Raw genomic sequence first — 26315 nt, 5'->3', positions numbered from 1 at the left:
CAGGATGCATAGCTAATCCTTATCCTTCTTTCTCAATGAAGATGCAAAACTTTAGGAAGCAGAAATGTTATTTCCAAAGTTTCTGCTGGCACTTGCATTACAGTAGAAGAGCTGGTCCCTGGTTTCTGTCCCAGACAGACTATCCCTCTGCCAACGGCCCCTCTTGGACTCTGACCTCGGATCGGGCAAAATAGGATGAAAGAGCATGTTTGAAGGTCGTGCTGTGCCCTGAGGTGCCATTCTGTTAAGTGACAACACAAAAGCTTTTATTTTGCTTCTGAAAAACTTGGATAACTATCTGTTTACTGCCTGGAAGTCTCCGAGATGGACCAAGTTCTACTCAGTAGACCCCGGGTTTGAAGAAGGGAAACTTTTGTGAAACTTTTGCACCCAGCCTGTCTCTCCAACCACAGGGTGTGGACTTCAGGAAGCCTCTCTGAGAAGAGTCCTGGAGGGAAGCGGGAGGAGCACCCCAGGGTCTGAGCAGGAGGGAGTCGGGGAAGATGAAGCGAAGTGGCAGTGGACGCGAATGCCTGGGGCACTAGCAGCCGCTACCACAGACCACACTGCGCCCAACGGTACTGTCCTAGGGAGGGTCCAGAGCAGAGCGAGATTGCACACAGCAGGTGACGGTGGCGTAGGTGAAACTGCCTCACTGAAAGTTTCAGGCTCAGCCCATGCTCCGCCCCCTTCCTGGCCCGCCCCTTGGGCCCGCCCATTCAGTTCACCATACTGCGCAGGCGCCACGCGGGCGCCCAGTTTGAAAACATGGCGCCAGGTCAGCGGTTGGTTCTGTGCGAGGAGACTGTCCGGGAGCGCAGCGGCCTGGGGCCCCACCGGGACCTGGGTGCGTGTGGGACCGACCCCCGGGGTTTCTCCCGGGAGGCCTGCCTGGTCTGATAGTTCTGCCTCAGTGCGGATGCCGCTTCGCCGGAACCGGCCCTGGCCGGTTGTGGGGAGGGCGTGGCTGTGGTCGCCACCTGTGTTTATGTCACCTGTGGTGCGGTGCTCAGGCTGAGCCCGAGCCTCACTGTTGCGGCATCTTCCTTATTTCGTTGAGGGGTTTGTGTTTGTGTTTGCGAGGCATGCAGGTCTGTTTTTATATGGTTTGGACATCAGGGGCTCATGTTTTGTGCAAGAGGTAGTGTGGAATGTGTGTTGATTTTTACTTTTTTTTCCCATGGACTTTTCCAGTGAAGCCATGCAGGCCTAGATTTTTCCATTGTTGAATATTTTAAGTTACACTTTGGATCTTCAAAATTATAGTGATTCCACATGAGTGAATTTTTTGCTAATCTTTTTACTAAATGTGTGTGTTTTCCTTAGTTGTCCAGCATATGTACATGAGCTGTCTATAACACTCTCTTACTAGTTTACTAATGCTTGTGGTGTCTGTAAGGAGATCCCCATTTTCGTGAATGATGCTGGAAACCTGGCTTTGTTTTTCAGTCGTTGTCATCTCAAAGACACCACTTTTGGGTTGTTGGGTTTGTCTTCACTGTTTTTAAATTTTTCCCGTTCTCTACTTATTTTCTTTGTGCTTGCTTTGCATTTATTTTACTCTTTGGACTCTCAAAGCAAAACCTTATAATCTGGGTTAAAGTTTGCTTTATAATTTAAGTATTCTAATCCATAAATTTCTCTTTAAGTATCACTTAACTGCATACACATTTGTTAGCGTTGTATTTCCTTCCTGTTTGGAATATTCCTGGAGATACAACCTAGGGCCTTGCATGTGGTAAGCAAATGCTCTATCGTGGAACTTCACCCCAACTTTCATAATCTTTCAAGTGTGGTATTAAAGCCAGAATGACCTTGATCTCCACATTTAACCCAAGCTGGCCTTGGGTTTTTAGTCAGATTCTCAAGGATTACAGGCAGTTGCACCATGACTTGCTCTGATTTTCATTGATTTCAATATGCTTTTCAAATATCCCTTTAGGTATCTTCTTAGATCTAGGAATTAATTAAGAATTACTCACTTTTTTATTACTTTAGATATTTGTCTCAAAAAAATCTCGTGTTTGTAGGTTTTCTTGTTATTTTCAGTTGTTAATTCTATTATGGTCAGAGAAATATACTGTGTATGATTTTAGTTTTCTTAAATCTGTAGAGATTGTTTAATGGTTCAGAATCTGGTTTCTTTTGGAGAGTGTTCCAAAGTACACTTGAAAAGTGTGTTGTTGGATCGAATGTTAGTGAATGTCTGGTTGATCTTGGCTAATAGTGTTCAGTTTAGTCAGAGGATTTTCTGTCTAGTGACTTAGTAATTTACCAAGAGGGTATATTAGGTTTTTTTTTTCATTTCCTGTGTAAAATGCCTGACAAGAAGCAACTTAAAAGAGAAAAGGTTTCTTTTGATTCTCAGTCGGAGGAGATGAGGTCAAGGCGAGGAAGGCATAGTGCCAAATGTTCACATTGCATTTGCAGTTAGAGGGCAGACAGGGATGAATGCCGGTCCTCAGCCTACTTTCTCCACTTATATATTACTTACTCACTCATTCATTTGCTGATTCTCTGGGACAGGCTCTCTCTGTAGCCCTGGCTGTCCTGGAGCTTTCTAAGAAGTGGTGGTGCATACCTGTGATCCTGCCACTCAGGAGACTAAGGCTAGAAGATCTCTAGCATTCAAGGCCATTCTTGGCTGCCTAGGTTTGTCTCAAAAACAAACAAACAAAAAGAGGAACATTCCTGAAGACTCTATTCCAGCTGCTGAGATGGTCGCAGCCCTGTTGCAATAGGATTTTGCAGCATGAAGGAAGAGGGTGTGTCCCCAGCATGGTATGGGCCAGTAGACGTTTCAGCTGACAAGCAGGGGTCCACACATGGGATATTACTGAGGACAAGAGGGAGCAGAGCCTTGCTGGCACTGGGGGTGATGAAGGGTAAGTGATGTGATGAGGGACCAAGATGAGCAGACACCGGGGACAGGGGATTCTTGCTGAAATGACTACTAGAGTTCTCTGCTAACCTTTGGTTTGTAAGAAGTGCAATGTTGGGTCAGGATAGGCTATAAGCCTAATCACACTTTGATCAGGAGGAGTGTCTGTCAGTATCTGCTGTGTTTCTGAAAACTTCTAAAAGAATCCCGCCAAATTGAATTTCTTTTACACTATTTTCAATTTTTAAAAGGATTAAAATCTTACAATTTTCTATTCTTAGCTGAGCTTCGATCTTTATCTATTCCTGGGACATACCAAGAGAAGATTACTCACCTGGGGAACTCTCTGATGCGTTTGACAGCTCTGAAATCCTTAGATCTCTCACGTAACTCCTTGGTTAGTCTTGAGGTGCGTTGTAGGCTTGCTAAAATTTATCACCATCGGTATCAGAGGAACATGTTTTAATGTTTAAAAAGTGCGGCATGTTTTGAAGCTACACAAAGAATGTGTATAAACTGTACATTTGAATGATTGTGTTATATTGTCACTGTTTATATAAAGCTTACCCATCTTTAAACTACTTTGAAGACCAAAGAAATGGATGGATTATCTTTAAACAGAATGAAACAAGATCCCAAAGACTAAAGTGTGCATGCCCATCCCTCTCTGTCCTTTCATCGGCTGTGTTTCCTCTTTCTGTAATTTATGTCTATTCATGGCCTGGCGTTGGCCTTCAGCCCTTAGTGGCAGTGTGTGAATTAGAGGCTCATTGCAGGTACCCAGTCATGATGAGAAAATAAGGAGACCCCCAAAGTGACAAGTAGAAAATTTGTATAAATACTACTTGTGGCTCAATTCGGAGAGGAAGGCTTTGCCTTGAAAGAAACACATGTTCACTGCCTAGGAAGATGTTACTTAGTAGAGACCATCCTTGACATCGATTTCAGTGTCTGACTCAGTTAGGTACAGGCTCCAGCTTCAGATAAACCAAGGGTTGGCGCCTCTCTCTCAAACCTAAGCATTAGCCTCCTGATCTGGGTGTGTGCAGAATAAATGGAATTGTATAAATTGTATAACTTGATCATACTGGGCACTCAAGAGAGAGTAGCTGTGCTTATTACTGTTGAGACTCACAGAGCTGTCTGTATTCAGACGCCCCATGAGGTTGCTGTTCTGTATGGAACACAGAACTTCACAAATGAGAACATGTTGCATTGTTAGTTTTTTTTTCTGGTAATAGTATGTGCCCATTATAAGTGTGTTTAAATTGGTTAGCTCCTACTAATGTTTTGTTTTTCTTCATGCACCAATTGAGATATTTTCTTATGTGACAGGGCATTCAGCATCTGGTCTTCTTGGAGAGTCTCAATCTCTACTACAACTGTATTTCTTCATTAGCAGAAGTATTTAGGCTCCACTCCCTCACAGAGCTCCAGGATGTGGACTTCCGACTTAACCCAGTTGTGAAGAATGAGTCTGACTATCGCCTATTCGTCGTGCACATGCTCCCCAAGCTCCGACAGCTAGGTAGGTGGAGGAGCCTTGTACTTACATCCTCATGCAGTGGAGTCAATTTTGTGCTCTCTGATGAAAACAGAAGCTGTGTTTTTGCACCGATGGCCTAAATTCCCTGTTAGCTCTGGAATATCCTTCATCCTCACTGGGTCGGTCTTTCTAGCAAGCCAGCTAGCTCAGCCTAATCGCCAAGTTCCAGGCATAGTGAGAGGCCTTATCCCCCCCCCCCCCCAAAAAGATGGATAGATAGCACCTGAGAAAAGACACCAAGGGTAGTTTGTATTTGATCCCCACATGCACATGTATGTGTACATGTTCAGGCACTAGCAAACACTTGTATTTATACAACACACACACACATGCACCACCACCACCAACAACAACAACAAAATGCCAAGTTTTCAGTTTATTCCTGAGTTAATACCTTTATGTTCCCAGTATAGTTTCTTGTAGGACAAGGAACTTGTAAACATTTCTTGGCATTTCTGTTGTCATTGGGGCTAGACCTCCTGTCATAGTGGCCATTGAAACCTTGCCATTCTGAACCCAGAGAGTAATAGAACCACTGGATGGGTTTATCAGGAGGTCAAGAGCTTTCATGAGTGAGCATCAGACTGAACTCATCCATATAGACTGTAGTCCTCAGTGTTAGAATGTTTTGCTCACGAACTGATCTTTCATGTGTAAATGGTGTTCTGATACCTTAAATTCCCTTTCTCTACATCTTGGAGATGCTTTTAGAGATAGCAGAAGAATTTAGCAGCATGAAAGCACATGTTGCTCTTGTTTCATCTTTCTGTAACAGTATAAATTAGTGGGGATGAATTAGTCCTCGCAAAGCGGTCCTCTCTCTGGTCAGCTATAGTTTGGTTATTACCATAAGTCACCTGTTTAGTAACTCAGTTGAAGCTATTTTCTCCAATCCTCTGAAGGTGGCCTGAGGACCTGACATAATAGCCTTGACTAAATGAGCCAAACTCTCCTAGCCCAGCAGGTTTCATTTTTACAGGAGCTCAGCTCCTAGGGCAGAATGGACCAATAGCAGTGGTGGGCAGACTTGTCCTGTTTGTAGCTGGTAGTCCATTGCCCCTACAGTAGAGACCATGTGTCTCTAGCTGGCCAAAGGCTAGAGAGTGCAGAGTACCTGAACCTTCTGTGTCTTGACCCAGAGAGCCCAGCTCCAGCACATTGTGAGTGCTGACACTAATGTTCCAGCCCTTATGTAGAAACCCCATGTCCTACATACAGTTCAGTTTTTTGTTTTTTTAAATCGAGACAGGGTTTCTTTATTGCTTTGGAGCCTGGCCTCGGACTCAGAGATGCACCTGCCTCTGCCTCCCAAGTGCTAGGATTAAAGGCGTACACTACCAACGCCCAGCTGACAGTTCAGTTTTGATGAAAGCACAGGTGTGTACTGTAGGCCTCCTGGGGGCATGAACACCATTAGACCACAGTGCTGAGCAGATGTCCTAAGTCCCCAAAGCACATTGTTTAGTTAACACATACTTGGAATTCAATGTTTAATTTGAAGATAGTTGGGAGGGATAAGTGCTTATGTTCTGTTCTTTATTTGACTGTTTAACTTATAAACAGTTGAGTTTGGCTTTGTTTTTAGAAGCATTACAACTACGAGTAATATTGAGATTCTTCAGTTTTAAATCACTGCCTTCCCATTGCCAAAAAAGTTTATAAGGAGAAAGAATGTAAGATGTATTTTCATACACAGCAAAGGGATGTTACTGAAATCAGAGTCATTGGGAAAATCCTGTCCAAAGTCCCTGGATCAACAGATTCTGGAAGCGGATCTTCTTAGTCCTGTACAGGGCCTGCAGAAGGGCTTGGCCTTGTAGGTAGGAATTCCTCTGTAGAGGAAGGAGTAGCCTGGGGGCTGTAGGATGCCTTAGGGTCAGGGAGGATGCTGCTGCAGGAAAGGTTGTAGAGGGGGTGAAATTTATTGGCTTTGGAAGCTTTACATTTGAATTCTGATGGAATTTGTGCTGCCTCTGAGGGGAAAGTAGATCGTTTTGACACTTTCTACTAGTCTAGAGAAGACACATGTAATTATATAACGTTGTGGGGGTTCTCCTCACTCCTTACTATTTTCTATAATTTTGTGCCATAGAGTAAATACTGTCTAGGAGATAGCATTGGAACTTAATCACATTTGCAACATGAATACTGTGATAAAATGGGAAAGTTCCAAGAGTGAAGGCCTCCTCACTGTCAGGTATTTATAAGAGGTTCCAGGAACTCTTGGTCAAAGTCTTCTGAAGCCTCACATCTCTATTTGGGACATTTGGGATTTTTCGTCTATCTCTGTGTTCCAGCATTGAAATTCTGAGGACACAACTCACCCTTAAGATCAAACTCATGTAGTCTTGGTTTTCTTCATGGTGTTGCGGACTCATCTATGTAGACCCTTTAGTTTGGTCATATGATAAGACTCATCAAGTGTCTGGCATGTACATATTTAATAAACATTTAAGAAGCATATCTTAAATGTTTGTGCACCTCACATGTGTCCTGTTTTTGCAAGGGGCATCAGCTTCTGTTCCAGTAGCAACTCATGGACACTGAGCTTTGAGGGCATAGGCTAGCCTCTTGGCATTGCACTTGGCATTATTGGGAAGCCAAGTGTAGTCAGCAGAGCTCATCATTCCAGGATGATGCATGCCATTTGCTGATGAGAGCTTGTGGTCTAAGTCAGCCCCAAAGCACCAAAGCCTTCCTGTATTGTGAACTCCAGAGTGGGGGAACTAGGCGTGTCCACCCTCATGATGAGCAAGGCCATCACCTGCCCCTGGGTTCTCTACACTTGTTGGGAATTTTCTCTCTAGATGACCGCCCTGTGAGAGAGAGTGAGCGGAAGGCTTCTCAGCTTCATTTTGCTTCGGAGGATTCACTGGACTCAAAGCAGAGCTTCTCAGCTGCTGTAACAGTTGGAAGGTATGGACTGATGTGGTTCTGCTCAGAGATGGAGTTCAGACATGCCATCAGGCATGAATGTTTGTCTGCCAACTGCCCCTGAGGGACAGTATGCATAGCAGATGGAGAAGTTCTCAGTACTGACTGGGGCGTGAGTAGATGGTGGTGCAGGGTCCATCTCTCTGTTTCTCCAGATGTTCCTTCAATGCTATCAGCCCATTTCGAACAAGGTAGCTGCTCTGTAGACAGCTGTACCACAGAATATTTCATTTTGGATCTCTTGGTGTCTGTTGTGTCAGCTTTTTCCTTTATTTTGCTGTTCACATTAGGGCACTAAGGAGAACATTGGCATACCATCTGCATGTCTTGTCCTTATGGAGAAAATGTTTTCTTTTTGTTTTTAAAAAATTATTTTGCTTTCATATATGTATATTGTCATATATCAAAGGAAAATACCTGTATATATTTATATATCATATATGTTAGGGTTTCTGTTACTGTTATGAAGCACTATGTTCAAGGCAACTTGGGGAGAAAAAGGTTTATTTCATTTTACACTTGCAGGTGACAGTCCATCACCAAAGGAAATCAAGGCAAGAACTTAAACAGAGCAGGAACCTCGAGATAGGAGCTGATGTAGAGGCCATGGAGGGGTGCTGCTTACTGGCTCCCTCCTCAACCTGTTTTCTTATAGAACCAGGACCACCAGCCCAGGAGGGTACCACGCACAATGGACTGGGCCCTCCACCATCAATCACTAATAAAGAAAATGCCCTACAGGCTTGCCTACATCCTTGTTCTTGTGGAGGCATTTTCTTAATTGAAGTTCCCTCCTTTCAGATGTCTTAAGCTTGTATCAAGTTGATATAAAACTATCTGAACACATATTTTTAGGAAACTTCTACAGTAGCAAATTTTCATACGGCTCCTCAGATGGTTGTTAGTGTTAGTTGTCCCTCCTCATATCCCCTCCTTTGCCCCGCACTTCTATCACCAGGCTATTTAATCCTCCCACTCCAGTCTCCTCCCTGTCTTTCCATAACAGTATATTACTTTTCCCCTTCCTTGAGAGATCCCCTGTTCCCTTCTAATCCCTTAATAGTTTCCTAACCTCTGTGATTATATGGATTGTAGCACACATATCAATATCAAGGGCTTACAAGCTAACATCCACATATAAGAGAAAGCATACAGTATTTGTCTTTTGGGGTCTGGATTACTTTACTGGGGATATTTTTTTTATTAGCACTATCCATTTACCTGCAAATTTGATTTTCTTAACAGCTGAATAATAATCCATTGTGTCAGTATGCCACATTTTCATTATTCATTTATCAGTCGATGGACATTTATCCAATTTCTGCCTATTCTGTTTAAGCAGCAGTGACCACGACGAGCAAGTATCTCTGTAGTAGAATGTAGAGTCTTTTGTGTGTACCCCAGAGTGGGATAACTGCATCTTGAGGTAGATCTATTCCCAGCTTCCTGAGGAGCCACCACACTGATTTCCACACTAGCTGTATAAGTTTGCAGTCTCACCACTGGACATGTTAAGACACGTCTTCCTGTAGATAATGTCCCTTCGGACACTGCTCATGTTATAGGTGTGGACTTGAGTCACTGGGTACTCAACTGCGTACAAATTCTATTTATTTATTTGTTTGTTTGTGTATTTATCTATTTAATTTTGGTTGTGAGCCTAGCCTTTAATGGCTGAGCCATCTTTCCAGCCCTGTACAGATTCTTATACTCCAGGACGTGTGGTTAGAAATAGAGTTCATTGAGAAGGGGAAGTAGGCTCATGGGCAAGGAAAAGCATGCACTCAAAAGAAGAGTCCCGTGATTCCTTATCTGACACTTACATAGCACCCGCCTCTACTAGGTTTTCACTGTGGTGACACTTTGTTTCTGCTGTAACAAATAAAGCTTGCCTGACATCAGAGGGTGGAGTCTGATGTCACTAGTAGACTCCAGGCAGTGGTGGCACACACCTTTAATCCCAGCACTTGGGAGGTGGAAGAAGGCAGATCAGAAGTTCAAGGCTACACTGGGCTACATGAGATTTAATCAGTCTACAAGAGAAACAGAGCCTTTGATCCCAGGACTTGGGCTCTCACACCTTTAATCCCAGTACTAGGGAAGTGGAGACAGGAAGTGATATGGCTGGGCAGAGAGAGGAATATAAAACAGAAAGAGACAGGAGCTCAACCCTTTTCAGTCTGAGGATTTTGTAGAGTTAAGAACTTTAGAGGCTGGCTGTTCTGCTTCTCTGATCCTGACTCTGGGTTTGTATTATTAAGACCAATTAGAATTCGAGCCACATTTTACATCACCAGCCTTTCTTGCATATGATGTATTCATTACATGAAGCCCAGGCAAGAAAAGACTTCTAGCCTTTCTCTGCAAATTTTCATCTTTTATATGTTAATCTTGATGTGCCAGCTATAGCCCTTTCTCCCCTGTCATCCTCCTTGCCTAACTGCTTCTGGGCTGTCCAGTTTCCTTTTCACTGGGTTAAGGAGTTTCCCTTTCTTCTTTTTCTTTTTTGAGATATTCTCAATAAAGTTAATCAATGGCAGTAGAAGTCCATAAAAAAGAAAACTAAACAGATTACCAAATGAATAATATTCCATTGTGTTGATGTAGCACATTTTCACTATTCTGACACTGCTCAAGTTACATGCCAATATTGATTGCCTATAACATCTTGTAGATAGGGCTGAGAAGTCAGCAATATTTTCTTTGCAAATAATCATAAAAAATATAACTGATGAATCAATCTCCATTAAAAGTACAATATAAGTTAAGCTAGTAAGGTTTGAGGAACTTCCAACCACATATAACAAAAATAGTCTTAAAAATATCATTTAAAATTTGTTCAATTAGTTGCTTTGTGGTTACTACAAAGACTGTCAGCTTGAGTTCCATCTCGGGAATGCACATGGTAAAAGGGGTAAAAGGGATAACAGATTCTTGAAAGTTGTTTTGTAACTTACACATGTATGCTGTGAAAATAAGTACTCACACATACATACAAAATAAAATTGCTTAATTTCCTTTGCAGCATTTTGTATATAAAAATTTTAAAACAGCACATATTTCCTGTGGCATATATAAATGTTAACATACAAATGTCTTTCCTATCAAGTGCCTGGTATTTCTTCATTGTCAAAGTCTTAATTTCTACTCCTGGCTTGATTTCCCCCTCTCCCCTTCAGTGGTCAGTATACATGGGTAAGTTTTAGCCTGTTTGTCTCTTTATATTTGAAGTGGGTTTCTTTTAGACAATGTGTAAGCACAATTTGCCAGAACATGTTTATATCTTTCCATAATGTTAGAATTTATTGAATAACAATAAATTTGCAAGATAGAGCAGCAATTTGTGAAGTAGTTCCACTTTTCCAGTTAGGCTAGCCAAGGAATTCACAAATTCTTTTATTCACCCTTATTACTAATATTAGCCATCAAATCACACATCACACAGTAAATGTATCTGCGTGCGTGCGTGCGTGAGTGCATGTTTCTCTCCTTTGGGTTTTGCTGGTATGAGATTATTGCCTGTGTTTTTTGTGGGTGTAACTAACTTCCTTTGGTGCGAATTTTTCTTCTAGTACCCTTGGACTAGATTTGTGGATAGGTATTATTTAAATTTTGTTTTTGACATGAAATATCTTGTTTTCTCTGACTGTGGTGATTGAAATTTTTGTTGGCTACAGTAGTCTGGGCTGGAACTTTCGTTTTCATAGCTAATTCTAGTGGACAGTGGACTTCTGTTTAATGCTTGGATAATATGATTGGCGGCAGTTCGTGACTTTGCTATTGGTTGTCTGTTGTGCTGGGTAAGTGCATCTTTCAGGTTACTTCATAATGAGAGTCATCCTACCACTGAACTCTTCCCAAGGGATGTGTGAGGGTCTCCTGTGGACCTGCTGACACTGAAGACTTTCTTTGCCCTTGCAGACCACACCATTCCAGAACCAGATGTGCTGATGCTTCAGCTAAGAAATGCTTGGTAATGGATGCTGATGATGAAGCTGTCCTGAACCTCATTGCTGAGTGTGAGTGGGACCTAAGCAATCCTCCCGGGAGCACAAGTTCCAGCCAAAAGGAACATGAGGCTGACCTCCATTATGCCCAAGGTGCGCTGGGCAGCACAATAAAGGCTCCATGGTTTAGGCAGCTCTGGCTTCAGCATGGACTTAGGAGGCGATAATATTGACTTTGAATACTAGTATTTGAACTATGGAATTAAAAAGGAAAAGTTAATGGATCTAAGTTGAGTCTAGTCATAATTACAGTTGTTTGAATTTCATTCTTTCTCAGAACATAGGAAAAAAATCTGATATAATGCCCACAGCACCTGGGAGGAGGAGCAGTCAGTCACTTGGCTCTTAGGATATGCCCGTGCTCAGGAGCCTGATTCGGCCTCTACACCTACCAGGGTCTCAGCACTTCAGTGTGTGAATTTTATGTGTACCAGAGACTTGCTCATAAGCTTTAATGTAATATCTTCCACTCCATGATGAGTTTCTTAGAGCCATTCATGCTGGGGCCAGCAGCTCCTGAGCTGTATCTGCCATCCTGCTGTCCTTGGTCCTCTTAGCCCTAGCTCCTCTCATGGGTGTGTGGGTGTGGGGATAATTTTGCCTTGCCTTTTCCTGAAGGGGTTTGAAGCAGTCTTGGCCACTTTTGTGTCTTCTCTTGTGATACTTTAAACCCTGCCCAACGTGTTGTTTAATGGGCTTATTTCTCTTTGGTGTTGAGTTATACAAATTACCTGTGGATTTAGATCTAAGACCTTTTTCTCAATCCATTGATTAATTGGTTGCCTTTTCACTTTTGCAACAGTGCTTCAAAGAACAAATAAGTCCAACTAGTTATTTTTTGTATAATAGAACGTGTTTTATTGTGTCTGAACATGATCTTTTCCCGTCTCGTGCTATCGAAAGACTGACCAGATTTGCACACAGTCTACAATTGAAGTCAGTGCTGAGTGGAATGAAAGTAATGCATTACTGGCCAAGAGCTCTCCCTGTAGTTGGTTTTGGGTCTGTCTGTCTGTCTGTCTTTCTTTCCTTCTTTCTTTCTTTCCTTCCTTCCTTCCTTCCTTCCTTCCTTCCTTCCTTCCTTCTTTCTTTCTTTCTTTCTTTCTTTCTTTCTTTCTTTCTTTGTTTTTCTCTTATTCTTTGTTCTTTTGGGGCCCACCACCCAGCTCCCAAATAATCACACAAAGTCTTCTTCTTTCTTATGAATGCCCGGTCTTGGCGTGTTACTAGCCAGCTTTTCTTAAGTTATCCCATCTACCTTTTGCCGCTGGAATTTTACCTTTTTCTGTTTCTGTATATCTGTTGTTTACTTCTTACTCCATGATGTGCTGTGTGTAGCTGGGTGGCTGGCCCCTTTCTCCTCTCTCCTTTTCTCCCTCCTGTCTCATGTTCTCCTGTTTATTCTCTCTGCCTGGCAGCCCCACCTGTCCCTCTCCTGCCTTGCTATTAGCCATTCAGCTCTTTATTAGGCCAATCTGGTGTTTTAGACAGGCAAAGAAACACAGCTTCACAGAGTTAAACAAACGCAATGTAAAAGAATACAACTTATCGTCGCATCATTAAATGTATTCTGCAGCGTAAACAAATGTAACACATTGTCAACTAGTACTCCAAAACATCTCCCACTTAGTTACTCTGAGTATCTGTTGAAAGAGTCATCATGTAATAACTCTGGACATTTGTTGAGGCAGTTGGCCTGCATCTGTTTCCTGATGTGTATATCCTGTCTTACACACTGCCACCCCATTTTGGTTACTTGGGGATAAGCCTTGTCCCCCTTGAGCACTGCAGTTTTCCTGCCTGTCAACTACCTGGAATTCACTGCAATGTTGACTGCTGTATTAACCTACTCAGTCTCTTTGTCTTACTTAATTGATTTAAGGAAAGTATATTTTATAGATTTCATATGCTCTTGTAAACTTAAAATGTAATGTTTAATGAAGTAAATCTTAAAATATTTTTAACAAAATAGAGTCTGGACATCTGTTGAGTCCTTTGTCCATCCAGCACCAGTGTGGGGACTCAGTGAGGAGAGGCCACGAGAAGAAGAGAGGCACCTCCAGAGGGTGCTGTCTAGGTCACTCCCCACAGGACCAGCTCTGTGGGGAGCTCACACCGCAGCACGGAGTGCCAGAGGCCTGCCACGTGCATGCGCAGCAGCACAGCCGCTTCTCGTCACACCCAGGTAATCACCGGGGCCTGCCAGGGCCTTTCTGAGTAGTGACACTCAGTAATATGTGATGTGCTGAAATATCTCTGGAAAGGATTTTCACACATCGGAATTCATCATACACCTGTATTTTAGATCGAAAGTTTGTAAATTTCTTGGTATTTTCCTCCTGTGCACACATACTCTTACTGGCCTGTCCCTATCTAGCCCCATACATGCACATTTAGAAGAATAACACACAGGCCAAGCTCATTACTGTAGCTGCATTGTTAATACCAAAGAGAGGAAAGTTAAGTAAGTTAATTGAGAGTGCTGTGAGCGTCTGTAGTGTAAGTATGAAAACTTGCCACACAATGAGTCTGTCATCTTGAGGCCCCTTGTTTTACTCACATCTGTGAGACTTCAGACGTGCATTGGTCAGTTATGAGGCTGTCCAGAGTTGTGGGCTTGGTTAACCAGGGCCATGCTCCTGTGCAATACCTTCCCTGCTTTCATTGTTCTTCCCGGGGCAAGAGTGTGTCTGCCCCTCCAAGAGGGTATTAGTGAACAAGTACATGGGATGTTCATGCCATTTGGCCGTCCTAGCCCACTTAATCTCTTGGAAACACACATATGTGATGTTGTATGGAGAACTTGGTTGACACATCTATTCTGTTGAGCTGATGCAGAGCAAGTACTCACAGATGTCTGCTACTTAGCAAGGATGGATTCTGTCTACTTCATCCATGTTTTGTCACATTTGCTTCCTTGTGTGCCTCCCTCCTTCACCTCCTGCTTCTTCCTCTTAGGTGTCTTTTTGTGTTTGTATGTGTGTGCATAGATACTCGTGTGTTTGCTGCATATGCCTGTGTTTGATGGACACACATTCACATTTGTGGATGTATTTTTGAAATTACAATAGCAACCTCTATATCCCAGAAAATTAAGTCTAATGAGGACTCTGCTCACTATCTCTGTATTACAGACTCTGTGGATATTGAGGACTGTGGTTCATCTTCTCAGAAGTCAAGTTTGTCATCACAAAACTTAAATCCTTTGCCTGTTCCTGAAAAGTATAGGAAGCGAAGGATGCCTGGTGGGAGATTCCAGGTGCCTTCAGACCAGGAGTGCCTGAGCTACTTGGAGAGGCCTAATGGGCCTTCCGGCCTTGAGGATAATCTGAGCAGACAGGATGGCTTGGAGGGCCACAGTCAGGTGACCATGTCTCATCCTGAGGCTTTGGAGACTGAAGAGCTGACATCTCATGGCACAAATGACTCCAGAGTGGTAAGCAGCTGGAGCAGAGGGGTCAGCAGCTAGAGACATGCCTCATTTCCATTAAGTGTGTTTTAGCAGCACAATTGTCTTGATTGCTGTGTCTTATGTTTCAATTGTGACCCCACAGTGAAAGTTGCTTTTTAAACAATTTCCTTCGTGCTTGACCTCATACTCCATTGTTTCTAGTACTCTGGTTCTGAAATGTAAGCATGGTAGCCGCATGGTAGGTGTGATTTTCCAATATTCACTTTTGTCTCCAAAGTTGGAATTAGGCAGACTGAATCATCAGTGCTCTGTCATGAAGGGAGAATCCTGGAAATACATTTTATGGTTTCCGAAGGATTCATTCCTGCTGAGGGAGTTAAAAATTCTCATACCCTCAAGGACCTAGAGGCTTCGTGAACTACTTCATTTGGCTTAGAAGCTAGAGGGGCTTCGAGGTGGTTGATTCTCTGATTGGTCCTAAGCTGGACCTGAGGCAGAAACAAGGGAAGCCTGTCCCAGGGTTTTTCTTTTGGCCCACCATCCAGCTCCCACATCATGACTTGGAAACGTCTCGTTCTTTTCGAGCCTAGATTTCTCTACTTATTTACTATCCATTGAGAGTCCTGCCTATCCTTTCCTGCCCAGCTATTTGCTATGTAGCTCTTTATTAGACCAATCAGGTGCCTTGGGCAGGCAAGGTGAAACAAATGCAAAACATCTTTATGTAATTAAACACTCATCCTTTACCAAATGCAGGGGAAAGATTGGGAGGTGGTGGCGAACACCTTTAATCCCAGCACTCGGGAGGCAGAGGCAGGTGGATCTCTGTGAGTTCAAGGCCAGCCTGGTCTACAGAGTGACTGCCAGGAGAAACTCCAAAGATAGACAGAGAAACCCTGTCTCAAAACAAACAAACAAAAAGCCAATAACAACCAAACAGAAACAATTGCAGCATAACCAAATGTGACACACCTTTATATAGTTAAAATAATATTCTGCAGCATAAACAAATGTAACACATCTTTGCCCAATTAAAATAATATTCCCCAACAGAAATCAGATATTTGGAGCCATAGTTAAGGTCACTCCTGGGATTTCTGGACCATGTTAGAGACAGCAGTTAATTGACTACAAAGTGTTAGTACTGGGGGCTGTTTTGGTATGTGATGTGATTGTGCTGATTTGCAGCCTCTGTTTCTTAGGTTCTGGATTGAGGGAGAGAGGGAAAATGGGAGAGGGTAGTGCTATGCTTTCACAGCCTCAGGAGGAGCTAGCTTCACAAATGGGTGTCTCCAAGGAAGATGTCTCTTGTTCTCAAGGTTGTCACCTAGATGTGGGCTTCTGCCATGATGGAGACAAGCATGTATACTCTTGGAATGCTGTGCTAGAGACCTAGTTTCTGCAGAGAGCTGCCAGCTTAAAGCCAGTCTTGTGATTGTGTCTTCATCATAGCTGTCTCCTAAACTCTCCTCGTCAGCGGTGCCTGAGCGGAGGCCTGCTCTGGAAGTGGCGCTCCTGGAGGCGCTCCTCGACCTGATAGACAGGTGCACAAGCGGCAGTGGATCCCTGCACGGCAACGAGGCATTCCTTGGTGAGTCCCGACAGCATCTATTGGTAGATGTGCTAGGTTTGGGGCTCTCAGTGTTCACACAACCTGGGGTCCCATGCTACATAACAGACATCCTCTTTTGAGTATTGCATGTGTTACATGTCCTACCTACTGTTGCTGCCCTTCTTGGTGGCTGGAGTGCTTTGTTATTATGGGCTACCAACTGCCATGCTACAAATGCTGTGCCCATTGCCTCTAAGTACTTTGTCTTCTTGTGGGCATTTGGAAGGCTGGGAAACTGGCTGCTGTCTTGTAATTTTCTGTGTGCATCTGGTTGAGTACAGGGCCCTGGATTCACAAAGCTTCAGGTATGTGATAGGAACCTGACGAAATTGTTTTTCCTAGTGAGGACTGAGGTCTGTTTGCTTCTGCAAACTGGAGATTCATGATGAGGTGTGTTACAGTTCCTCATGCAGTGTAATGCTCTGAGCCTAGGCAGTTGCTGCTTTCTCCAGAAGCCTGGGCTACAAGTGAGTGTCTTTGGGAGCCAGGTGCATCAGCACTGAGCTATGTAAGCCCCTGCCTGCCACGGCTCCTGTTTTTGTCAGGGTTACTATTGCTGTGACCATAACCAAAGTAGCATGGCTTACTTTTCCATGTCACAGTTCATTATCAAAGGAAGTCAGGACAGGAACTCAAGCAGGGCAGGAACCTGGAGGCAGGAGCTGATGCAGAGGCCATGGAGGGGTGCTGCTTACTGCCTCTTTCCTCATGGCTTGCTTGGTCTGCTTTCTTTCAGAACCAGGATCACCATCCCAGGAGTGCCCCTGAATGGGCTGGGCCCTCCCCCATTAATCACTAATTAAGAAAATGCCCTGCAGGCTTGCCTAAAGCCCTACCCTATAGGGCATTTTCTTAATTGAGTTTCCCTTGGGTGACTTTAGCTTGTGTCAGGTTGACTTAAAGTAACCAATAGTTCCTGACCACTCTCCTTGGGGGTTGTGACCCGTTTAGTTATTTAGTTATTCCTAGATCCTAGAATTGCAGTAGTGGATCCTGGTGACTGTACATCTGTTCTTTAATCTGAGCCAGCGTCTGCTGCAGCAGAAGTGGTCCATGGTAGCTGTAATGGTCGTAATGATGTTGCCACCTTGGAGTTTTCAGGCCAAGTTACCATGCATTCAAGACATCTTCCTGATGTGGCTACCTAGCATTTTCAGCCTTCTCTCGAAGATTGCCTTTTTTGTAAATTAAAAGCCATGTCCATTATTCTCATAGAGAAGCAAGCAAGGTGATTTCAAAGTACCAGTGACTGTTTTTTGTTTTTTGTTTTTTTTTTTTGTTTTTCTGTGATCTGCTTTCAAGTCACATAGGTATGTAGTGAGCATTTTTGTTTGTTTTTTATATTCTGACCTTTATCTATGATATGGTAACTATGTTTCCTTTTGACATCTAGCTCAGGCCAGACATGTTTTGTCATCTCTTCAAGAGTTCACTGCAGCTCGAGATAGTTCAGCACTTGAAAAGGAAGAACTTAATTACCTGTCTCTTGAAAATAAGTCTCTGCAGAGCCGCCTTGCTGAGCAGCAGCAACAGTACACTGCTACAGTGAGCAAGGTGACCGCGGAACTCAGCAGTTCAAGGAGGGAGCTGGTGAGCTGTGCTCTCTGCTCTTTGTGTTTGTTCGCGGTGCGGGAAAGTCGGATCTGGCCCTCAGAACAAGGGCAGCACTGGCTGTCTGCTCCACAGCCACTGTTGGGCTCTCTTGCTGCTCCAGGACCAAGCAGTTTCCCGTTAGCAGTTGTTGCCTCCAGGCCTCCACCTGACGGTTTCACACCCAGACCCCACAAGACAATGAGCCTATGATGGTGTTGCTGCTTGGTGTTGTCTTCTGGGAGTCTGGATGCAAGAAATGCGGGAAGAAGAAATGAACCAGACTCATTCTATCTCTGGTGTAGGCTTCTCGGCCCTGCTGCATATGGTTCCAGTTCGCTGGATTGTCTGTGGCCTTTGTTCTGTTCTGTACCAACCAGGCAACATTTAAAGGTTGTGTCTAAGTTAGGGGACTCTCTAACACCAGGTGGTACCCAGAAAGAACCATGCAAACTTGATCCTGGCCTCTAAATTGATCATTAAGGGGTTGTACCATGTTTATCGTTTTGGGGTGCCCTCGTTTCTTTTAAGTTTATGCTGATAGTTCTTTCAAAGGTAGAAGGGCTGGACCACAAGAGCCGCCTACCAGGGTACCCACCAGAGCAAGTACTAACCTTCTGCTTAGCTCTGTGGCTTTGTAATACATAACCTCAAAATGAGCCATGGACCAACACACCAGCTTCTGCAATACACTGAGATTAACTAAGCCTAAATCAGTTGCCAAGACTCGACACACCAATATGAAAGCCAACAGGTCAGGATCTTCTTCCAGGCTCCCTCACAGAAGGTGGGCTGAAGGAGTCTTCGTGTTACCAAGAAGGGGATACCAGTCTGTCCCCTCTGCCAATGTACATTGGTTCCCCCGTCAAGGTGAGCATCTAGGGACCGTGTATACTCTAGGTCAGTGGGCTCCTGCAGCACCTGCCTGGCTTATTAGTCACTTCATTTGTATGCCACAGTATTTCTGGGAAAGTTTAAAGTTGCCTGGCAAATAATACCTTGGTTTGTGGAAGATCTGCATAAGAGACAACACTCAAACCTCATTGTAGCGAAACGAAAGGGAGCTGACACAGATGGTCTCTGGTATTGAAAACACTGTAGCGCTCCTGTGTGTTCACAGAGCTCTTGCATCTGGAGAGGGCCAGAGCCCAGTGTGCCTGAACTGCAATGCTATGCAGTGTGTTGTCTCTGTGGGATCGTTAGCCCCACAGGACAGTATAGTCTTACAAGAAAACTATCAGTAGTACCTGTTAAGGCAGACACAGTGAGTTATGAGTCAGCCCTGCTGTATCTGGAACAGCAGAACCCAGAAAGACAGAGTTCAGAAGTCGGCATTGCCCTGCTGCAATATGGAAACAATACACAGAAGTATCTGCTGAAGAGCAGCCTTAAGTACCAAGACAGGAACAGGGTAAAGTTCCCTGTCTGTCTGAGTGAGCTGAGCCATGCTATGCTCCTTGGGGAAGAAGGAGTAGCCCTCCAGGTAGATCAGGAGTGCATATGGTAATAAGCCTCCTGGGACAACTGGGAAAGTGCATGTAAGGGACCAACAAGAACCACCCAACGTACAGTGACTGTTGTCAAGTCCTAGTAAGCTTCGCAGGTTAGAGACACTAGCCTGCATGGAACTTCCTGTGACATCTAGAATTATGTCTTGAGGCATAGACTCTGCCCCTAACCTGGTATCCTGAAGACAGTTTCCAAGGCAGATGTACCTGCCCAGCCTGGGTGTATTCATTCCCCTGCTGCCTGTGCCCATCACAGCCTGGAGTATGACTGAGAGGTAGGAGCCAGCACACCCCACCGCTGAGAGCTAGTGCCAGAAGAAAGAGGCTGTGTGGGGAGGTGCTTTGAAAGGCAGATTTGACACTTGAGAAAGTGCTCAACATCCTTAGCCATCAGGGAAATGCAAATCAAAACAACTCTGAGATACCATCTTACTCCTGTCAGAATGGCTAAAATAAAAAACACCAAAGACAGTTTATGCTGGAGAGGATGTGGAGAGAGAGGAACACTCCTCCACTGCTGGTGGGAGTGCCAACTCGTACAGCCACTTTGGAAATCAGTATGGAGATTCCTCAGGAAAATGGGAATCAGTCTACCACAAGATCCAATAATTCCACTCTTAGGCATATACCCAAAAGATGTGCATTCATACAACAAGGACATTTGTTCCAATATGTTCATAGCAGCATTATTTGTAATAGCCAGAACCTGGAAGCAACCTAGATGCCCCTCAACTGAAGAGTGGATAGAGAAAATGTGGTACATTTACACAATGGAGTATTACTGAGCAGAAAAAAACAATGGAATCTTGAAATCCGCAGGTAAATGGATGGCACTAGAAGAAACCATCCTGAGTGAGGTAACCCAGTCACAAAAAGACAAACATGGTATGTACTCACTCATATATGGATTTTAGACATGGATCAGGATAGTGCCAGTCTGCACTTCCACTGACAGAGAGTCTGGGAAACAGGAAAGAACCTAAGAGAGATATGCATGGTACCCAAGAGAAGAGGAATGAGGCAAGATCTTCTGAACAGATGGGGAACACGGCAAGGGGTGGGGGGAGGGAGTGGGAGCTGGGAAGAAGAGAGGGGGAGAAGAAGAAGAGAGAGTAGGTCATGGGGGAACAGGAAGGTTGAGTAGCTGTAGAATAGGGGGAAGAGGGAGTCATAGGTTAGAAGACAGATCTGGTACCAATGAGACCTCTAATGATCTAAAGGGATGACACCAACCGGCAAGCTAAGTAATAGTAGAGAGACAACCTTAAATGCCCATTCCTGATAATGAACTTGATGTCTATAGCCATCCTAGAACCTTCATCCAGTGACTGATGGAAGCAGAGGCAAACACCCACAGTTAAACACTGAACTGAACCCATGGAACCCAGTGACAGAGAGAGAGCGATGAGCAAATTGGCAAAGAATGGGCTGGCAAAACCAGCAGAGACAGCTGATCTGAAGAAGGGGGGAGCTTTTGGACCCCAGACTGACAGCTAGGAGGCCAGCATGGGACTGATCCTGACCCCCTGAGTGTGAGAGTCAGTGAGGAGGCCTGGGCAACCTATGGGGCCCTGGGCAGTGGATGAGTGTTTATCCCTGGCATACAAACGGACTTCATGTGTCCATAACACAAAGAGGGATGCTCTCTCAGCCTGGACTCTTAGGGGAGTGTCTGGACCCTGCCCTGAATGAAATGACAGACTCTAGATATCCCCTATGCGGAAGGAAGTGGGGATAGGGTGGGAGGCTGGGGGGATATGGGAGGAGGGGAGAGAGAGGGAACTGGGCTTGACATGTGAAGCAAGCTATTTTAAATTAAAGTAATTTTTTTTTAAAAAAGGGAAGATTTGAAGCTGCAGCGAGAGAAATGGGTTTGGGTCTGGCAGTGAGGCTTTAATGGGAGGCATCCTGCCTGGTGGGCACACACGTGTGGAGAGGGTAGACTTGCCACAAACATAATAACTCATCGGTTCCCTATAAACTGGGCTTGGGTCTTGGTGCAATGCTGGTTCTCACTCTTCTTTTCCAACCCCTGGTGGAAGGCATGGGCTCCTGTCTAGAGCTCTGAATATGTCTTCTGGTACCCGAGCTTCAGGCAGATGAGTACGGATCTGTGGGAACCCTGACTTCACAGACAGCTTGCATGACTCCTGTCAAGAAGCCTGTGACTTGCAACACCTCTGCAACAGCTGCTGTTACTGGCTCTGATGACAGTCTTATGTTTCAGACTTAACACCCCAGCTTGTGTTCAGCACTTTCCCTGCCTGCAAAGATACTAAGGGGCCCAGGCCTCCGTTCCTTCTTGTGTATAATTGATGGAATTCCCCACATTTGTAGAATGAGAAGCCAACTCATAATGGATGCCAATAGTACTCAGCAGTATAGAGGCCCGGGGACAATGGGATCCTCGTGGAGAGAGGACCCGCCAGCTACCAGTCTTTGCTCTTCTAGTATGCGCCTGAATTCCTCTGGCGCATGTCCCTCTCCCCTTTCCTCGTGTTTCTCCCCTTCCAGTGGGGAGCTAGGGTAGCCTACTGGTGGGAGAATGATTTTTGCTTTGTATTGTGATTCAGAGTTATACTATGAAAAGGAAAACAAGTCTATGATGATTGTCCAGAATTTTATTCCATTCATTAAATATATTGACTGAATTTGACTTGTCTACATTTGTTTTCTGTGCCTCTAGGACACTTTGAGACAACATTTAGACAAATCTTTGGAAGAGAATAGTAACTTAAAATCTCTTCTGTTCAGCGTGAAAAAAGAAGTAAAAAATTCAGATACTTCAACTGCATTAACTTTGCAGATCACTGGTAAGTGCACAGTTTACTTGGTAAAATTGTAGTGCTCATGCCTGCATAGAGTAGACATTGTTCTAAGTCACTTTATGCCAGGAGTTGGAGTCAGTAAATACTGCCTGAGTGGGTCTGGAGACTCAGTCCAGTTGTTAATGGCTGCCTATAGCAGCTGGTGTGGGGCAGTATGTGGAGGTAACTTCTGGGGCTGTTTCTACCACCATCTGGATCTTGAATCTTCTGCTTCATGAGAAAGCAGGTGTCTTGATGGTTGTTTGTGATGACTGTTTCTTTCAGGTCCAGATAATTTTTCTTTTTCTTTTTAAGAGTCAAGTTCTAATGCCTAGAGTGGTCATCTGTGTTTCAGGCAGGCAGACTGTTGAGCACACATTGTTCTTGTTTCAAGGGAAACTCAGAAATAAATTTGAGTCACTTAGACTGAAAGAACACCTGCCCTGGCACTGGTAGGAAGGAATCTGTGGGTACATCAAATATGTGGCCACCACAGACTTCATAATGCTTCTCTCAGCCACAGGCCCCCTTATGAGTGCAGGTTGCTTCCTGAAGGAAACTCTGCAGGCAGGTCCAGCGGAGGAGGTCCTGCTGGTGCCGGGTCTGTCTGCCGTCACCCTCTGCTTCACATAGGGATGTGGCTCCTCCTGGGTACCAGCTTTAGGGTATCAGGGGTATTAATTCCCATAGAGCAAGACAGATGTTGCCTTGACACTCTACCCACATCTTTAAGTCTCTGATACTCTTTTCTGGCTTTAATTGTAACCAGAATGGTCAAAATGTGTGAATGAGCATCTCTGCACAATACTACTTCCTCTCTTCCTCCCTTAGGACTTCAGGCAAGTATGAAACAGCTCTCGGGGGAAGTTATGGAGTTGAAGCAGCACTTGGAGCACTATGACAAGATCCAGGAGCTCACACAGATGCTGCAAGAGAGCCACAGGTCCATGTCTGAGTGGGCCACTGGGGAGGCTGAGGCACGGGGTGTGTGCGGCGCCAAGAAACAGCTAGTAGTATCTCTCAGGAGTTGGTGTTCAGGACCCACAAGCATTGCCATGTTAACTTTGAGCATCAGTGAATGTTCCCTTCTTGGTAAAAACTGAGACAATAGTGACTGCAAGGAGTGTACTCTGAGGTACAGACTGGAAAGTGTCCAGCCTGTGGTGTGAACCCTGAGGTGGATGTGAACCAGAAGGTATGGACTAGGACATCTGAGAGATGATGAGGTATGATACAGGTTCTCCCCCAGATCATGGTTCCTGTGGCGTGTACTTTCCCTTTCCCTGCAGTCCATGGCTGTTGACTTAGAAAAATGGAAATTGTCAGGCATTGGTGGTGCACGCCTTTAATCCCAGCACTTGGGAGGCAGAGGCAGGCGGATCTCTGTGAGTTTGAAGCCAACCTGGTCTACAGAGCAAGTTCCAGGACAGGCTCCAAAGCAATACAGAGAAACCCTGCCTTAAAAAACCAAAAAAAAAAAAAATGGAAATTATATTTCTACTTCTTGTCTGTGTGGGTAGTCAAAGGGGGACTAGGAATGTTGGGTTGGGCAAGGCGGACCCTCACTTTGAGGAAGTTTCTTCTGGGCAGGAGGCGGGTGCCTGAGTGAGAACAGGTATCAGAGCAGCCCTATTCCTGGGGCCTTCAATGGGCTCAGCTGGCATGTGGTCTTTGTTACCACTCTTCCCTCCTTTCTCCCTTTTAACCCTTCTCATCGTTTCCTTGCCAGGTGACCACGTACCTTGATGTGGGGTCAGGCTAAGCCAAGCTCTCCCTTTAAGTCATTGCAGGCCAGCCATGGGCCCATCACAGGCCTGGGTTACAGTGGTTAGAGGGAAAGGTTTGGCAGAGAAAACTGGCCTGAGACTCAGTCGGGAGGAATGGGAGGAAGGAATCTTGAAATCCAGCGGTGGTTGAGCTCTCAGCGTACTGGCCCAGATACAGGCAGAAGAAGGTGCAGAACTCTGAAGACAGTGGGGGCAGGTTTTGTCCACTCGTGTGCATGCTGGTGTTATTCAGCAGCCGTTTCTGTGATTTAAACAAACAGGGCCAGCACCTGCTTATCTGCTTAGTAGATTATTTAATGGGGTGACTGTCTTGAGAAGTGGCAGAGGTTAGCATTGCCTGGCTGTATCTAAACTTGTGGTGCTGTTCACTGTGGCCACCTCGGGGAACTGAACAGTAGGGAGACATTGTGAAAAACGCTCCAGCACGTCTGAACCCGCTCTGCACTGTACTGACTGTACTGTAGTCGCATCGCAATTAGCCATGGGTAATTAGGGTTAGAAACACTAATATTGGGTCTTTCTAAAGTCAGAATATGGTTTTATTAGCCATAAAGGTTCTCATTGTCTTGTCGTAGAACTGTGGGGTGTCAGGAAGACCTCACCATTCATTCCTTCGGTTTATTCCCAAGCTCAGCTCGCAGTGACCGGCAGTGCCTTTAGGAGACTTGCTGAAGCCAAGGGGTTGGGTTGCACCCCATGTGTGGTGTGGAAAAGTCATATACAGGGACAGAAGCCAGTGAGAAGTGGAAGATAATGGAGCCATGAACACGTGGTGGCCTTGGCACTGCTGCAGAACAGGGGTCAGGGATGCCTCCATGCTGTGGATTTTGAGCTAGGCTGTGGCAGTTGGGACACAACAGCAGACTGGGTACTGGGAGGAACTCAGCAGTTATTCTCCTTGTATCTTACAGTTCCCTGGTCAGCACCAATGAGCATCTCCTGCAGGAGTTGAGCCGCACACGGGCACAGCATAGAGCTGAGGTAGAGCAGATGCACTGGAGCTTCCAGGAGTTTAAGAAGACTGCTGCCCTGTTCCCATGCCACAGCTCCCGGCTCGGTGGCCGCCAGTCCTGCTAGCTCCTCCATCAGTCATAGCTCCAGAGTTGCGCCTGAATGTCCTGGTGAGATTAATTACCTTAGGATCCTCCAAATGTGTTGATGGTCTGATGTTCAGCTTGCTTTTGTGTCCTAAGTTGACAAGTCGACCCCGGGTCTTTGCCGTTTTGGAACACTTACTTTGCCATTACACGTCCTGTTGTAAAGTACCTGAAGTGTTTTGTCTTCCCAATTCATGAAAGTTTTATATAATTAAAATACGTTTTCATGTGATAAGCAGTCCTTATTTAAAGAACTAGTATATTGTTGTTTAAAAAGTAAACCTTTTACATGGCTCTTCATAAATTATAACTGACTTCCTCATTGAATTCTTCTATAAAATAAGTTACATTAAGTAAGCAGGAAGAAATAGTTCCAAGTTTAATAAAAAAGTAACATTTATAAATGTGAAAACTATCTTAAGAATTTGCGTTATGTTAACATGTCATAGTTTAAAAAATCTCCCACTCGCTGCCTCGCCCTTGCTTGCAGTGACTCCTGAAAATAAGACCAAACTTAAATACTCACTGTGCAAAATGAAAACCAGATGACGGAATATGTGCAAAGTGCTTAATAGAAGAGGCAAATTCCATCCACCAGAAGATAGTCCTAGAGTGAGGCGCATGCAGACATGCTCTCACGCACTCGTGTTGCTGCTGCTGAACACGGTCACTCTGGAGATTGCTTGGGATTGTCTAGAAAAGGTACCCTGAATATGCTGAAGGAGTTGAGGGAAGCATGAACATAACCTTATTAAGAAAGGATTGAATATCTGAAGCTTTCTGAGCCTTGTGTTGGTATCCAAACAGTAACACTTGGACTAGAGGTGCATCTCCATGTGACCACCTGCTGGACATACCAGAGGCTCTGGGTCTTATCTCTAGCACCAAGGCAAGATGATACACAGAAAGATCTACATTTTTCTCACTGGGAATGCTCACCTGGATATCTGTAAATTCGAAAAAAATCTGAAACCTAGAACACTTGTCCCACGCATGGATAAGGGAAATAGCCCATGATTCTGTGATTTGGGAATTACATCTAAAAATAGATACTTTCCATTTATTTATTTATTTATTTATTCAAATTTTTCATTTTACATTTCAACTACCCCCTCCTTTTTATTTTTTAGTAGT

General features: G+C 44.5%; 1 protein-coding gene across 1 annotated transcript; it reads left to right on the top strand.

The window, feature by feature from the left end:
- Nucleotides 1-731: 731 nt before the first annotated feature.
- Nucleotides 732-25413, top strand: Cep72 (centrosomal protein 72). The gene is made up of 12 exons (XM_005065430.4): nt 732-847; nt 3163-3290; nt 4217-4409; nt 7235-7343; nt 11283-11461; nt 13341-13553; nt 14503-14804; nt 16233-16371; nt 17786-17982; nt 22177-22303; nt 23129-23240; nt 24996-25413. Exons 1-12 carry the CDS (start codon nt 769-771, stop codon nt 25159-25161), a joined length of 1944 nt encoding a protein of 647 aa, XP_005065487.1. The 5' UTR covers nt 732-768; the 3' UTR covers nt 25162-25413.
- Nucleotides 25414-26315: the final 902 nt, after the last annotated feature.

This window comes from Mesocricetus auratus, unplaced genomic scaffold, assembly GCF_017639785.1.
Source record: "Mesocricetus auratus isolate SY011 unplaced genomic scaffold, BCM_Maur_2.0 Super-Scaffold_100015, whole genome shotgun sequence".
Lineage (NCBI taxonomy): Eukaryota > Metazoa > Chordata > Mammalia > Rodentia > Cricetidae > Mesocricetus > Mesocricetus auratus.
The sequence above is the reverse complement of the archived record's forward strand: the minus strand, read 5'-3'. Positions and strand labels throughout refer to the sequence as shown.